The sequence below is a fragment of the Triturus cristatus genome, chromosome 6, assembly GCF_964204655.1.
Source record: "Triturus cristatus chromosome 6, aTriCri1.1, whole genome shotgun sequence".
Classification (NCBI taxonomy): Eukaryota; Metazoa; Chordata; class Amphibia; order Caudata; family Salamandridae; genus Triturus; species Triturus cristatus.
This window is the reverse complement of record NC_140589.1, coordinates 1211493167-1211506320: the sequence shown is the minus strand read 5'-3', so window position 1 is coordinate 1211506320 and position 13154 is coordinate 1211493167. Positions and strand designations below refer to the sequence as shown.

Here is a 13154-nt window from a genome sequence, read left to right as displayed (position 1 = left end):
AGGATCTGCCTCTTTGTACAATATGAGGAAGCTTGTTATGGGGGTGGTGGGGAATTTTACTGCATACCTAAAAAATCCAATTTAACCTGTCATTAGGGATAAATGTGAGGTAACGAGAAGTAAGTGGCAGGGGTACAAGCTACAGCGAGCTCAGTAAATCTTAACACTGAAATTTCAAATTAATTTTTTTAATATATGTATGTGTGTGGATTCCTCTCAGAAAAAGACCATTAGCAGTACTATGGCATGAATGCCTTCAGCTTGAATTTATCATCTCTTTAATACAGTTACTCTTTAATAATTCAATATGTATGCAACAGAAAACATTGATAATGTGCAGCATAACGACACTGCATCCTTGGAGTATGCATGAATTTAAGTGCCTGACTCTTTCCACCTCACACACACACAGTCTTCTCTCTTCCTCACTCTTTACCTCTTTCTTTTTTTAAAATCTTTGTTCGGTCTTAGAACTACTTGAGAGAGTGAATTATTGGTTCCTACTTTGCTCTTATTTGATGCACAGCTCATGATGTGAAATTCGGTTAATGCTTGATCCAGCTTTCATACTGTATTTGAGAATGTATGGTTGCACATTGAAAATCTGAGAATTCTGAATAAAGAACTGTTCAGAAAAAAAAGGAGTGTGAGGAGGAGGTCTTGCACTAAAATAGAATACATCAAAGAAAGTGACAATAGCATGGGGATTACTTAAGTTTAGACACTGCTAAATGCAACCATGGCATGCAGCCATCTCTTCATTCTTAAGGGTGATTACCAGCATTTGTAGCAGAAAAAAGTGCTGCAAGAATAAGTATGGCTAGATAGAGACTGGTTCATGAACTTCTTAGACTATTCTTAGCTTAATAATTCCATCTTAAATTAATTGTCACATTCTAAAATGTCGGTTAGAAGGGCATAGCAGACAGCAAACAAAGAAAAACTCTACTCTTCAGGAATCTTAATTAAAAAGTACATTTATGTTTCCAAACTGTGCTTGCAGTGAGTAAGATATTTTTTCTTGTGATAGACAAGTTTGCTCATCAAATTTTTGCAAACTCCTCATAACAGTTTGGATATTACTTTCAAATGTTTCTTCAGAAGCGTAGAGCACTCTTAAGGGCAACCTGTTTGGAGCCATACAAGATATCTAATATATATAGATAGGCAAAATACTAGGAAATATCAGCCAACCGCTAAAGGTACACGGTTAGTTATCTGTCATTTATATGGTGCAAAATCTACTGTTAGGCTATCGCAGAGGCTTTAAAGATTTGGTTACATTTTATTATTGATGCAATATTAATCTCTTTTGAACATTGCAACATAGATTTACCCATTTGGCCTGTTTGTTGTTTAGAATTCCATGTGGACAGATAAAAGACAGAATGGTCTTATAACACAACAAAGGGTTTGGGATAGGTTTCCATTTTTAATGTAAATTTGATTTTTTTAAAGAATTATATAGCATCACACTTTCTAAACAATTTGTAGAGTAATTTACTTATGAATGGCATAACATCAATAAACTTACTTCACTATTCCGTAGCCCAGGCTGACTATGATCACCAGAAGGCGTGCTAATGTTCTTTTTATTGCAGATACCAGCTCTGCAAAGATCAACAAACCTTGAGCTGGTGGAGCAAGAAATATAAAGGAAAACATGTTACTAACCATTGCCACAAACTTCCAGAAATAACTGAATCATGGCTTATGACTTACAGGACAAGCCAGACGAATTGACATTCTGATATTCTGCGTAATACACAGCCTTTTCGAGCATTCCCAGGAAAATAACAGCAGCAATCCAAAACTGGATTCTGAGCAAGTCCTTCCAATAACAGGCAGACCATAGCAACCACAGCAGTCCATAGAGGATATAAATGATACACATCACCATGAAGAACTAAAAGAAAAAGAAAATACTGTATCAACTTCCACATCATCTGGAATAATAAAAACAAAATGCATCTGCCTACATGATTAGTTCTTCACAAAAAATAAAGTAATATCAGCTTAACATCAAACAGATATAGTTACTGTAGGTAACTGGGTTATTGGTTGAAGGGGTTGTGAGGCATGATCAAGCAGTAATGCCATAATTTATTATAAGAACCATTTAGGTCTCACTCAAATTCAACCAGAGCTTAACCCTTTGTTCTTTACAACGATCAAGCAGGCTTAACTTTGAAGAGAACATGTATAAAGCATTTAACACCACCAAAACAGTTAAAAAGTAAGAAACAGAGCAATGAAAATCCCATTCTAATTTATAAAAATAGTATACATGTTAATCTTTAAAATGACACCAAAACGATACCCTATTGTAGGGAACTAGAGAAGATTTTTGAAGATTTTAGCTTTTAACTTTTCACCTAGTTACAAAAAACACAAAGCTCCAACCATCTGTATCTGATCACGCTAGACCAGATAAAAAAATGAAAGCTAAGGCCGACCACAATTGAGCAACAGGGACCAGGTTCAACCGAGTCAAAACTATACCTTGGGACTTCATCTTTGTTTTTTAAGGAGTTTTCTTGTCAACTGTGAAACTGGCCTGCGGGATCTGACGAAGGCCTTGACGTCGGCGGCTTGCTCCTCGGCGATGGTCCCGATGTAGACCTCTACATGAGGACTTAGTAAATGCAGGTTTGGCATATTGGTTTTCAGGTTGGCCCAGGACTTCTCTCGGTTCTTCCAGCAAAAATCCTTGAAGATGTTTTTAAGTCCCAACTTTTAGGGTCAGCAAGGGGGAGTCCACTCTGACTACAAGGTGTTTCTGTGTGGGGGCAATGGAAGATGGCTTGGATTGAAAGTTCTAGAGCCTTGCAAGAAAAGTTTATTTATATTGATAAAATCTGATTTATCTGCAGGAAGCTGCATTGTTGCCAAATCTTTTAGTCACACAACATAAAGCCATATATATTCCCTTCAACTTCTTTTCAGTTATTTTTTTATAGCAGGGATATACTCGCTGGAACTATAATATGCCAGCAATAAGTAGTCCAGAAGAGTATTAAGTTATGGCATATTAAACAATCCAATGATTTGCTTCCTGCATGTGCGCACCCGAGGGAATTTGATTTTCCTAATGAAAATGTCAAGCAAATCACATGTTTGGCTACTGCCTCTTTTAAGGAGTTGCAGAGCTCTTCAGCTCTTTAAGATAACTCCACACACTTGAGCACTAGGTGGCGCACACGAAGATGGCTGCCTCGCGGTGAGGATCCCGGTGCTTGACCCCTAGCATCCGGTAATCATCCGCTTCCCGCCGTCCTAGCGGCGATCTGAGGGTCCCTACCTGCAGCGGGACCGGGGATCTACACTCGGTCCCACTTTGGGCTGCCTGCCTGCTCCCGGTCTCGAGTTCTGCCGCCCGTTGCTGCGAGGCCGAGAGGGAGACCTGGCTGACTGGTGCTGCCCCCGGCGTTGGATCCTACGCGAGGCCGCGGCGCCACCGCGTGACTCGGGCCGCGAGGCTGACGGCGGCCGGCTGCCCATCGCGGGGTCCAGGGAGGGCCCCAGAACAGTCTGACGCTGCTGCTGGCCTGGCGTGGAGTCTCCACTGATTCGTGGGGCGCTGCTGGGCTCCTGCGTGGCCGCCTGGATCCGGCTGAGGCCTCTACTGGAGCTGACCGGAGGTGAGCGCTGCGGACCTGTGTGGCCGGCCCCGGTGGGCCTTGCCGGCCCTGGCTCCTTCCCCTGCATCAACTGACGGCTGGCGCTGGAGGCGATTGAGCGGAGGCCTCGCTGGGGGACGCGGACGTGCTCTCGCCGCGGGTGCCGGCTTCCACCGCGGGAGGGCCCCCCTCCGGCTGCCGGTCATTGGACCTTCCCCCCCCCCCCGCCACCGCTGGTTGGACCCTGCTGCTGTTGGGCTTGGGGCGCCCTGCTTCCCCTCCCCCGCCTGGGGGGTCCTGTTGGGGCCCGGGCCCCGGAGCGCTGTCGGGCGAGCCCGTGGGCCCGTTGTGGGTGCTGGACCCGGAGCGGGGACGGCGCGGACGGCGCCTGTGTGAGGGGGCCACGCCGGCCTGCGGAGTCCTCCGTGGACCCTGTGAGGGGACGACGACACCTCTTCTCCTTTGCGTTCCCTGTGTGGCCTGGTGACTTGGCCGCTGGGTGAGGCTGGTTGGCGATTCGATCTGCGGCACCTGGACACCGGCGCGCGCTCCACGAGGGTAGCCATGGGCAAGGACAGGGGCGCCAAATCAGCGGCCGCGCCCCACCAGACCAAAATCGACCGCTTCACTACCTCCGACCCCCCGGGCACGGGCGGGGAGGTGGCACCGACTCCTGGCACGGACCTTGCCGCCATATTGCAGGCCATCACCGCCTCCCGTACGTCCCTTGAGGGGATGGTCGGGGAGGTGAAAGTGGACGTCTCATTACTACGGCAGGACCTGCGCAATGCCACGGCTCGCATCACCGAGACGGAGTCCCGGATCTCGACGGCGGAGGACGACATTCGGCAGCTCCAAGACCAGGTTCGGGAGCTCACGACTCATTCTAAAGAGCTGCATCGGCGGGCGGAGGATGCCGAAAATCGGGCCCGCCGCAACAACCTTCGCCTGGTGGGATTTCCGGAGGGGGTGGAATCTGGCCGCTCCGATGACTTCCTGGAGAAATGGCTCAAATCTTGGATGCGTCGGCCAGCTTGTCCGCCTGGTTTGTCATCGAGCGGGCGCATCGGTCGTTGGCCGCCAGGCCTCCTGTGGGGGCCCCCCCGCGCCCCTTCATCTTGCGGATCCTCAACTTTAGGGACAGAGACGCTATTCTGAAGGAGGCGCGGGCGCAGGCTCCCTTGACCTTCAACAACCACAACATCATGGTATTCCCAGACTACACCCGGGAGGTCCAGGAGCAACGCCGCTCGTACGTGGAAGTGAAGCACAAGATGCGCTCCCTGGGCCTCAGCTACCAGCTTCAATTCCCGGCACGCCTCCGTGTTGTCTTCCAGAGTAAGACCCTGTTTTTTGACACCCCCCGGGCGGCCTGGACTTGGCTCACCGAAGAACGACCGCTGCGCCAGGCCGAGCGGGAGTCACCGGCTCGGCGGCCTTCGGATCGGGATGCGGCCGGGCCCCGGCGCCCGGGCCGCAGGAGGCGCACGCGGTCTCGGCGGCCCCGGGGGGAGCTGGCGGCTGGGCCTCGCTCCACAAGTGCATCGGGGAGAGGACTGCGGGACTCCTCCGCCTGCTCCGGGACGTCCTCCAGGGCGGCTGGGGGCCCCGGGTGCCAGTCGGCTCGTTTGTTGGACCCGTCCCTGACCCCCCTTCCCGTGTCAGTGGACCTTTCTGATCTCTCCCGCAGCCCAGCGATCTGACTCTTCTCTGTCCTCTGTTTCGGCAGGGGGCCGGACGGCCTGGTCCCGCTGTTGGGACCTTCACTACGGACCTGGACTCAGCGGCTTCCCGCTCATCTGTAGAGATCTAGGACCGGACTCTCGCATCCGCACATCTGGAGGGGTCCACCACGCTCTTGACACCCGAGCACGACGCTTGGGGCCTTGTAGTTGCTGTTACAGTTAGGGCGACAGATGCTTCAGTTCTCGAAGTATAGGGTGGGACATTGGGGGGGGGGGGTTTGGGTTTGTTGGGGTTTTGTTTTGCTGGTTGCTCCTCTTGGGGCGGGTGTTTCCTCTAGTTTGGGTCTGGTTCCTCTTGCTCGTGTCACACAACAGTTCCCTGCATGCGCTGGTCCAGAGCTTCGCACTGACATTCATATGCGCTCCACTCGCTCCCGCTCCCCGCCTGGCCTCCCTGGCTCCCTTTCGTCTGTCCTCTGCTCTCCCCGCGCTGCCTGGGCGACCCTCCTTCACTCCCTGCGCGTTGGCGCGGCCTCGGGTCCTCCTGACGCCGCCCCGGGTGCTCGATTCCGCGGCGTATCCCGCTCGTGGCTCCCATGGCTGACCTAGCCCCCGGGGCGCGGATGCGCGTCATGTCTTGGAACGTGAACGGCCTGTTGGATAGGCTCAAGCGCACCGCGGTCCTCAAATATGCTCACCGCATAGGGGCCGACGTGCTCCTTCTTCAAGAGACCCACCTTATCGGGGAAAAATGCCCCTTCCTGGCGCGCTATGGCTACGATCGGGTGTGGCATTCAGGGTTCGCTCGTGGCTCCCGCGGGGTGGCGATCCTGCTGCGCCGTTCCTTCCCCTTTGTCCTTACACGGGTGACCCACGACCCTCGGGGCACCGGGATTGCTATCTGCGGTACGCTCGATGGTAGGCCGCTTAGCTTCCTCTCGCTCTATGCGCCGCCCTCGGGACTGGCGCAGGCTTTGTCCCACGCGGCCTCTCTGCTGGCGCTGCTCCCGGGGGGCACGGTAGTGCTTGGGGGGGATTTTAATGCCGTCATGGCCCCTCAGCTGGACTCCTCGGGACCGATCTCGGACTCTCGCGCAGCTCGCGTGCGGCAGCTGGCGGGCTGGGCCGAGGCTCAGGGCCTCTGCGACGCCTGCCGGCACTGGCATCCTCAGATGCGTCAGTACACTCACACGTCGGCCGCTCACCATTCCCACGCCCGCCTCGACATGATCTTTGTCCCCCCCACCGACTGCGGGGGCGTCCAGGACGTCCGCATTCTGCCCAGGGGGATTTCGGATCACTCGCCGGTCCTCCTGGGCCTGGGTCCTCCGCCGCATACGGCTCGTCCGGTGTGGCGGTTTAGCGACTGGTTCCTCCAGGACAAGGCGCTGCGCAAGGCGGTGGGTACCGAACTCGTTCAATACTACTCCGCCAATGAGGGCTCGGTCTCATCAGCAATTACTCTGTGGGAGGCCTGCAAGGCGACCATTAGAGGGGCGGCTAAGGCGCAAGTGGTGCGGCACCGCCAGTCGCGGCTGCAGCAGCTCACTGCCGGCGAGGCCCAGGCGCTCAGACTGGAACAGTCTCTCGCTGCAAACGATGACCCGGCGGCGGCCCGGCGGCTGCGGCTCCTTCGCCAGGAAATTAGCCAGCGGTCCCTTGATGCGGCCAGGCTCCTTTGGCAGTCCTCGGTGGCAAGGGTGTATGGCTGGGGTGACAAGAACGGTGCGCTGTTACATCGCCTGGCGACCTACCCCAGGGCGTCGGGTATCATCCCGGCGGTCACGGATTCCGCGGGGGTGCTCCGGTCCTCCTCTGTGGAGATGGCAGCGGCTTTTGCCCAATTTTATTCTCAGCTCTACCGGGCCCGTGCACCGACTCTTTCCTTGGCCGCTTTACTCACGTCTGGGGGCGCACACCTCGCTCGGCTTCGGCCGGCCGAGTGGGAAAGCCTGGAGGTCCCCATCTCCCTTGAGGAGATTGGAGATTGGAGATGCCATTGGGCGTGCGTACGTCCGCGGGGAAGACGCCGGGACCCGACGGGTTCCCCCAGGAATTCTACGCCGCATACAGAGACACCCTTGTCCCGCGGTTGTGCGCTCACTATGCGGAGGCGATTGAGAAGGGTTCCTTTCCCCCGGAGGCGGATATGGCCACGATCGTGGTCTTGCCTAAATCCACGCCACCGTCCACCGACAGAGCGGCCTACCGTCCCATTTCGCTTATCAACACGGACGTGAAGCTCTATGCGGCGATCCTGGCTCAACGGCTTAGGCCCTTGCTGTCGACCTTGGTCCACCCGGACCAATGTGGCTTCATGCCCGCTCGGGGCACCCGCCACTGTCTCCGCCGTCTCCATGTGGCCCCGGCCCACCGCCATCGGCTGTCCCCGTACTTCGCTCTCCTCCTCGCTGATTTCGAGAAGGCATTTGACTCAGTGGGATGGGCCTACCTATTTGAGGTCCTGACCTGCATGGGTTTTGGCCCCCGGTTCGTGGGGATGGTGCGAGTCCTATATGCCCATCCCCGGGCCAGGGTCTTGGTCAATGGAGTGCTATCGAGGCCATTTCGGATCGGCCGGGGGACGCGGCAGGGTTGCCCACTGTCACCCCTTCTCTTTGCCCTTGTGATGGAACCCCTAGCCGCCCTGATTAGATCTGATCCCGTCGTTCGGGGCTGGGAGTGGCCTGGCCTGGAGGCTGACAAACTCGCACTCTACGCGGACGACGTCCTGCTGTATCTGAGTGACCCGGCGCACTCCGGACCCCGTGCCCTCTCCATCCTGAGCCGTTTCGGCCGGGCGTCTGGTCTATCCCTCAACTCGCGGAAATCGGTGCTGGTCCCGCTGCACCCATCCAGGGAGTGTTTTGACTGGCAGGAGACCATCCCTCTCTGCCGGCTATCGTTCCAGTACCTGGGTATCTGGGTCTCCCTCCTCCCGGAGCTGAGCTGGGCACTCAATGTCACCCCCCTGGTGAAGAAAGCCAAGGCGGACTTGGTGCGTTGGCACCAGTTGCCTCTCAATCCGCTAGGGAGAGTGGCCCTCTATAAAATGATGATTCTTCCCCGGTTTCTCTATGTGCTGCAAAACACCCCCCTCTCCTTTCCGCGCCCTTGGTTCCGCGAGATGGACGCGATGGTGACGAGATTCCTCTGGGGCAGCGGGAGGCACCGGCTGGCATTATCGACGTGCCGCATACCCACCTTTGATGGGGGCCTGGGCATGTCTGACCTCTACCTTTATTATCTTGCCACTCGCCTGCTGGTCGTACATGACTGGTTTGGGGGGGGTTGGTCTGACCCAGCCTATAGGGTGGACCTCGGTGAGTTGGGCTTCTCCGGTATCCAGGATCGTCTGTATGGCGCGTCCGTCCCCGCCTCTTGCCCGGATATCACCAGGGCCGTATTCTTGTCCTGGCGAGCGGCGCTCCGTCATACCCGCTGGACGGGGAGGCTGACCCGGGTCACGCCCCTGTGGCACGGGACATGGCTGCGTGAGGTCGCGGCGCTGGAAGGGTTTCGATCGTGGGACTCAATTGGCATTTCCCAGCTGGGGGACGTCTGGCGGGGCGGGCGAATGTGTTCCTTTTCAGAGCTGCAGGCGCGCTTCTCCCTCCACTCCTCCCAATTCTTTAGATACCTCCAGCTGCGCCATGCTATACGCACCCACACCCCGCTGGACATCCGGCTGCCGGACCACAGCCCCCCGGAGGCTCACGTTATGCTGGGCAACTTGGGGAGGGGGGGCGTTTCTAGGATTTACCGCTCCCTCGTCAACTGCACCCCTACGTCCCTTGAGGGCCTTAAGGAGCGCTGGGAGGGCTGGGTGGGTCCCCTGGACGAGGCCGACTGGCGGGACGCCCTTATGGCCCCCCGCTTGGTGACGGCCTCAGCTCGGCTACGGCTTGTCCAAATTTATTACTTGCACACTGCTTATCTCACGCCGGCCCGCCTACACGGCGCGGGCCTCTCCGGGGATGCGGCTTGCCCCCGCTGTGGCTCCGAGCCGGCTGATTTTCTTCATGTGGTGTGGTCCTGCCCGGAGCTGGAGGGGTTCTGGAGAGGCATTGAGTCCGAGCTTACGGAGGTCCTGGGGTGGGAGGTGCCGCACGACCCTAGACATTCCCTATTGGGCATCACGGATGGACTGGATGGCACGCGCTCAGAACACCTGTTCCTCATGACGGCCTTGATGGTGGCTAAACGAGACATTGCAGCGGCATGGAAGCAGCCACAGCCGCCAACCGTAGCTAAATGGGGCGCCGGGGTGGACTGGTGTGCGGCGCAGGAGCGGACTCTCTATCAGGCACGCGGCTGTCCCAAGAAATACCGGAAGGTGTGGGGGAAATGGCTAGGCAATATACCTTAGCGGAGGGGGTTGGGGGGGGGGGGGGGGAAGGTTTTGGGAGAGGGTGAAAATGTGATGCGTGGTGGGGACTTGGAGGGCCAGACGTTTCTTTTGTTGTACTGCTAAAAACAATAAAAACTTGTTTATCAAAAAAAGATAACTCCACACAATGCCTAGGAAATGAGAAAGAGGTTGTTTTCTATATCTATTATCTAAAACCACCATTCCCCCAGTAAATAGACTCAAACCTACCTGTCACAGTTACTATATGCAGTGGTATAAATGTAAATAAAAAATTGTTCTCAAATATCATACCTCCATTTTGTGAAAAAGCATATTCTGCAGATAGATAACAATATGACTAACGCATTTTCTTTTAGGTCAAGCTCCTGCTCGAGAAAAGCAGTACCCATTTTCAGTATTGCTATGATCTTTGATGCAACAATCATCAGCCTATTCTGAGAAGGAAGTCGGTGGCCTGATTGAGGACAAACATCACAAAGGTCTTTTTCTTTAGATAATAGTAAGCACACAATATCGAAATATATATTTTCTGTTTCTACTATAAGCTCATCAGGCTTAAAGTTATATTTAAAAAAGTTCAAATGTGCACTCACCAAGCAATGCTTGGCTCTACAGGCCCAAATCACAAAGGGTTAATTGGCCCCTCTTTACTGAAACTGTTCTTTGCCCCTTATCATCTTAATGAATGTCATATATAGTTAACTAAAAAGGAGGGTTTCTATAATCTTTCTGTTCAATAAATTGAGAAAGGATATTGAGAATTCTCCTGAAACTCGTCCAGGTCTTTAATGCGGAAATAAGCACCTGAAACCTGAGTCTCTTAAAGTACTTGGAATCCCCGAATTTATACAAAAAGGGGCTGCGCCCTATACACTTCAACATTGCTACATATAGTCTGCCCTTCACCAAGTAATCTGGCACATTAGCTAACAGTTAAATGTTTTTAAACTAAAAAGCATGGCAATAGGATTTGGGAATCCAGTTGCGTCAGCCTCTCACCATCAGCTTCAGCTTTCTCCTGAGCTTTTTCCACAAAAGTCTGATGCTACTTACTCTGCCCCTGGATCTTGCTAATATACTTTTTTGGAAATAAGGGGCTATGGTATCAAAACAAGAAGAAGATTTTAGGACGAATCATTATTTTGACCAGGTTCTCCCTCCCATATATTGTTAATAGTAAGTTGTACCATTTCCCCAGGAATGTCTCTAATTCACCACTCACTTTCTTCAAATTTACCAAGAAGATATCTTCCAACTTATGAACGCTTTGGACCACCCCAGATACCTCATCTGATGTCTGGTGTTCTGTAGCTCACTCTTCATCTCCCACACCACTATCTTAATTTTATCCTCATGTATTTGTTATCATGAAATCTTGCCAAACTCTTCAGCGTGCTCCATTATATTGGGCATTGAACAAGATGGATTACTGGTATGTCCCGGTGCCTGCGCTCCTAGGGCGAGCTCCTAACATTGACACGTGTTTGACCACCGCCCCAGTGTGCTGTCCTGACATACCTCCCACATTCAATAGTCCCATGCTCTGTAATGTAATGACTTTCATAATGTTTTTTAGATGGCAGCCTTTTAATTATGTTGTTTATAGTTTTTATATTGAAAAGGTTTAATTTGCTGGGGTATCTGCTTTTATCCTCTTTCTTTTCCTTTGGCACAACTCCCTTGTCGGCCTGTTGTACTGGCCACATAAGACTGTTTTCAACATTTGCCACTTTCAGGACGATCAGATAAGGGTGGCCTTAATGTTATAGGCAATGTCATTATGTGGTATTGGCACCTTTTTCTCTCCTTTTCTTTTCATTTTGGTTGCACTCCTCTCTCTCCACGGGCGATTAGGCAATGTGGGGAGGAATGTAGGTCCGATGATCGAGAAGACGTTGAGAGATAGCCTCTTGATGAAACGTTTGTGTGTTGTAACGCATCGTAATACGATCTGCTGTATCTTGAGTATTTTACCCGCAACAGTATTGACACAAAAATGCAATATGTACTTGGAAACACTGATCTTTTTTTATTTGACGTTTTGTTATGTCATGTACCATGAGAAAATTGAATTTTTTTAAAAAGACCAATAAAGATATTTCAACAAAAAAAAAAAAGGATTGATTACTGGTACATAGCAGGATGTTGTCTGCACATAACGTCAGTTTAACCTCAAAGACAGGGATACCGAATGGAATGATAGAGGAGTGTGACCTAATCCGCTGAGCGAAGGGCTCGCTGTATAGGTTAAACAAGAGCGGTAAAAGAGGGCAGCCTTGCCTAGGGCCTCTTGTTATATTGAAGTTATCCATCAAGTCCTCATTCACTAAAATCCTTGCAACTGGGGATTTATATATACTCTGCACTGGTCTAATAATTATATAATTGAATTAAACATTTTAAGGACTTCCAGGGGTAGTCCCAGTTGCCCACATCAAAAGGCTTTGCGGGTCTAGGGCAGAGACCGTCAATGGAATATTCTGGGTGGCAGCTAAATCTATGGTGCCAATCAAGAGATGAGTGAGCTCATTTAGCTGTCACACTGGGGTGAAGCCCCTCTGGTGTGGGTGTACAATTGTCCTAAATAGACCTGCCATCTTACTGGCCAATATTCCAGCAAAGATCTTATAGTCCTTATTTAATTTGAGTGTGCATGTGAATGACCTTGTTTTATCTTCCCATCTTACATCATGCATCAAAAAAGTATTTTCTCAAAATAATAAATTACCAAAATGATCACTCACAGCTCACAAGGGGAGAGAGAAGCTTCAGATTCTAGAAAAGAAAAGCTAATCTAAATACAACTGTATTAAGGTTGTTACACAGTAAAAGACCCCTCCATACAGACACAATGTAGTCTGGTACTGCAGACAGGCTTTCAACAGCAAAATGTAAATGAAGTTGACATTCATGATGACAAACATTTACTGGACCCTCAAAGAATAGCGAACATTTGACACCAATGGTTATTAGCAAGAATTAGATGAAAGAGCATTTCCACAATGATTGGAGGGCTGGGGGGATTGCTGGGGAGAGGAATGAGAAAAATAACGCTTACCTAGGTACTGCCGCCCCCTCTCCTTCATCATCTGTCCTCTGTCCAAGAAGCAGGAAGCTCCCAGACTCCCCTTGCCTGTCACCAGCATGACAGCAGCGCAGAGATTTGTCTAAGCACCGTGGTTCGGCAGGCAGACAGGGACTGGGAGCCTGTGAATGTTCTCCACCTAGGCTGTGCAATACAGCCTGGTTGACAACATGCTAAGAGTGCATGACTGTTTGGCTGGCCAAAGACAGCCAGCCAACCTGTCATGCACACTTACAGTGTCTCCACCACTCCCCCCATCCTCTGGCCAGCCCCACCTGCCACACACCATACATAAGCTAGTACAGAACAATAGAATGATAAAAGCATTGCATTATCATTTTATTGTTCCTTTTTAACTGCTCAAAGAGCAGTGGGGCGGAGCTCCTCCACCT

General features: G+C 51.8%; 1 protein-coding gene across 2 annotated transcripts in view; it reads right to left on the bottom strand.

The window, feature by feature from the left end:
• Nucleotides 1-13154, bottom strand: part of TMEM87B (transmembrane protein 87B) — a 388295-nt gene that overhangs the window by 196545 nt on the left and 178596 nt on the right. For both annotated transcript variants that reach the window (XM_085612119.1, XM_085612120.1), the window contains 2 exons: nt 1723-1906; nt 1535-1634 (listed from right to left, as the gene is read on the bottom strand). In XM_085612119.1, the coding sequence (XP_085468245.1) occupies nt 1535-1634; nt 1723-1906 (284 nt within the window). The remainder of the gene's footprint in view (nt 1-1534; nt 1635-1722; nt 1907-13154) is intronic.